This window comes from Brassica oleracea, unplaced genomic scaffold (assembly GCF_000695525.1).
Source record: "Brassica oleracea var. oleracea cultivar TO1000 unplaced genomic scaffold, BOL UnpScaffold01005, whole genome shotgun sequence".
Lineage (NCBI taxonomy): Eukaryota > Viridiplantae > Streptophyta > Magnoliopsida > Brassicales > Brassicaceae > Brassica > Brassica oleracea.
Genome location: NW_013617583.1, coordinates 25,803 through 28,451, shown reverse-complemented (window position 1 = coordinate 28,451; position 2,649 = coordinate 25,803). Strand labels below are relative to the sequence as shown.

At 37.4% G+C, this 2,649-nt stretch overlaps 1 protein-coding gene across 1 annotated transcript; it reads right to left on the bottom strand.

Annotated features, from left to right (window-relative positions):
• Window positions 1-272: 272 nt before the first annotated feature.
• On the bottom strand, window positions 273-2,192 carry LOC106320666. The gene is made up of 4 exons (XM_013759033.1): window positions 2,076-2,192; window positions 1,275-1,352; window positions 795-1,158; window positions 273-513 (listed from the first exon to the last, which is right to left on the bottom strand). The coding sequence occupies exons 1-4, from the start codon at window positions 2,190-2,192 to the stop codon at window positions 488-490; spliced, it is 585 nt and encodes a 194-aa protein (XP_013614487.1). The 3' UTR covers window positions 273-487.
• Between the last annotated feature and the right edge of the window lie 457 nt (window positions 2,193-2,649).

Here is a 2,649-nt window from a genome sequence, read left to right as displayed (position 1 = left end):
ATGATTTGGTTTAAGCCGGAAAGCAAAAGGGTATTAGAAGATTTGGTTACGTGTGCAATAATCAAGAATGATTTGTCTATGTAATGAATACTGCACCGTCTCTATTATGTACAGCCTAACTATTAGTTATTGCTATAGGGATTATAGGACACGGATTGTGACAAAATATTGACAGTAGATTGGTCATGTTTTGTTAGGTTTGTATTAAATACGACGCCCTAACCTCGAACTAGGAATGAAATAGGAGGTAAATGCACAACAAAATAATCATAGATTTATTTACTAGTGGAATCAAATGTAAAGCCATCTGTTTATCATCATCACTTGATGAAGATTTTTTTATATAATAATAGAAAAAGAGAGTGTGAAGTGCAAGAAACTTATGTAGCAGTTCTAAATAGTAGATAGAGAGAGAGCCTGGGGATAAACATAAAATATGGAGTAGTATAGGTCTTTAGTTGTCTTCTTCTACTACTCCACCACCGCTTTACTCCACCACCGCTTTGTCAGTCCCTAAGAAGATGTGAGAGAAGATGTGAGAGATCAGAAATATAAGACCATGATTAATAGAGAGTTTTTAGACTAGAATTTTTAGCGGAATATAAGAACCCGTCTCTTAACTTTTAACTAAAAAAACTAAGAATTTAAGAACCGGTTCTTAGTTTTTTTAGTTAAAAATTAAGAAACAGGTTCTTATATTCCGCTAAGAACCAATCCTAAAAACCTACTTTGATCATGCTCTAAGAAAATAAAACAACGAAAAAATAGACTTAAAAAATAAATAAAAAGGAGACCTGCTGAGAAATGAAGGCTACGACGTTGACACTCACGAGAAAGTGTCCAAAACCAAAGCGATGACCAAAAGTTTGTACCATCGTAATTGGGATCGGACTGGGTTTGGGAATCTTTTTTGTAGATCAGCCCAATCTCGAGCGAGATGACTCGCGAGAACCCATGGGACCTAGCAGGAAACGCAAGAAAGCTTCTCACGTAAGGAAGCTCTTCTTGGCCGAATCTTGAAGGGAGGGGGAGATCAAGCACAAGCCACCCTCCCTCACCTCCGTCACCTTCGTCACCTCCCACGGGATAACACGTCCTGGTAAAAGAGGTCTGTCTCAGAGGAGTGAAGCCAGAAGGAAGCTCAAGCCTTGCCGAGATCTATAGTATTATTCAAAATGGATTTAAATTATGTATTATTTTAAAGTTTAATAAAATATATTTCAATAGAATACACTGACTTTTGTACAATAAGGTAAAGACTTGCGGAAGTGTACCTGAATTGGTACTGCTTCAGGAAACATGGCATCATAGGTACTAGCATCAAGCCTCAAGGTAACACCGTTGTAGCAGCGCTAACCCAAAAAAAAAAAAAATGGGATAAGAGTCGCAATACTAGTGCTGTTCGTTTCATTGACGCATGTTCCTAAGTCTGCGGCTGCGGCTGCGGCTGCGTCTGTTCCTTTGGTTGTTGTTCATTTTGCAGCCGCAGACTCAGCCGCAGCCGCAGATGCAACTTGTTGTTCGTTTCAAAGACACAGGACATTGCCGCAGCCGCAGACGCAGAAAGTAGATTTAGTTCTGTTCGTTTGGTTGCCGCATACGCAATTTTCATTTATTTCATATTTTAATTTTATAAATTTTATGAATTTGTAAAATTGTATTTTAAATAAATAAAATGTAGATTTATATTTGTAAAATTGTATTTTAAATAAATAAAATGTTGATTTAAATTTGTAAAATTGTAATATTTATATTCATCAAAATATTATATTTAATTAGTAATAAATTTAACAACATTTTTTTATCATAAACAAAAGCTAAATAATACATCAAGTCTTAAATAAATAAAACAGATATTTCAAATATCTCATAGAACTGATAATCAAAGATATAAGCAAAAAAAAAGTCATTAACTAAAACATTTAATACGGTAAACGACCTCTAACATATTCATCTGTGATGCTCTTACGCAAAGCTTCCATCGCTCTATCACCCCGGTAGGCTCATATACAATATGTCCACCACCACCACCACCACCACCACCAGAATCCCCTAGACAATTTTAGGGGACAGACCAAACATTTCTGCTTGAGGGCCCTAGCAGATATGAACTCGTTCAGGTAAGCCAACCCTAGTCCATCTCTGGACTCGATTGCATACCACCTTGGTCCATCCGCTAGGTCACTCGCCATACTGGTCGAGCCCTATCCGATCTCATATGGATCCTTAAGGAGTAATGCTTATCTCTGTTGAATCCTGGTAGACTCCTGCAAATCCCTAAGCGACCAAGCTTTAGTGGACTGCCTTGTTCCCCAGACCACTCAACCGTAAACATAAACTACCTTAGACTGATTCACAACATCTTGTTGTAATCATATACCACTGTCTTATGGAAAATACTTTGGTCATGACCATACTACGAAGGACATCCCATAACATCCCTCATTGCATTGCCAATAACTTCAATACTTCCACTTCCAGTGGGTACCTAGATGAGTAGGATTTCGGTTTGATCACACATTTGGAAAACGTCCCATACCATTTTCCAAAGCGTCTTACTATTGCGAATGCTCACACCATTCACAACAGCAATTATAATATACCCCAATCCTCATCATACTAAGATACTAAACATCATGTTCTTCCATT

Excerpts from the sequence above, each read along its gene's own strand:
- LOC106320666 (XM_013759033.1), bottom strand. The coding sequence starts at position 2,192 with ATGGCGAGTGACCTAGCGGATGGACCAAGGTGGTATGCAATCGAGTCC. Across the intron at positions 1,353-2,075 it reads CCCTCAAGCAGAAATGTTTG|CGCTGCTACAACGGTGTTAC; the intron begins GTCTGTCCCCTA and ends TTTTTGGGTTAG. Across the intron at positions 1,159-1,274 it reads CTGAAGCAGTACCAATTCAG|ATCTCGGCAAGGCTTGAGCT; the intron begins GTACACTTCCGC and ends ATAATACTATAG.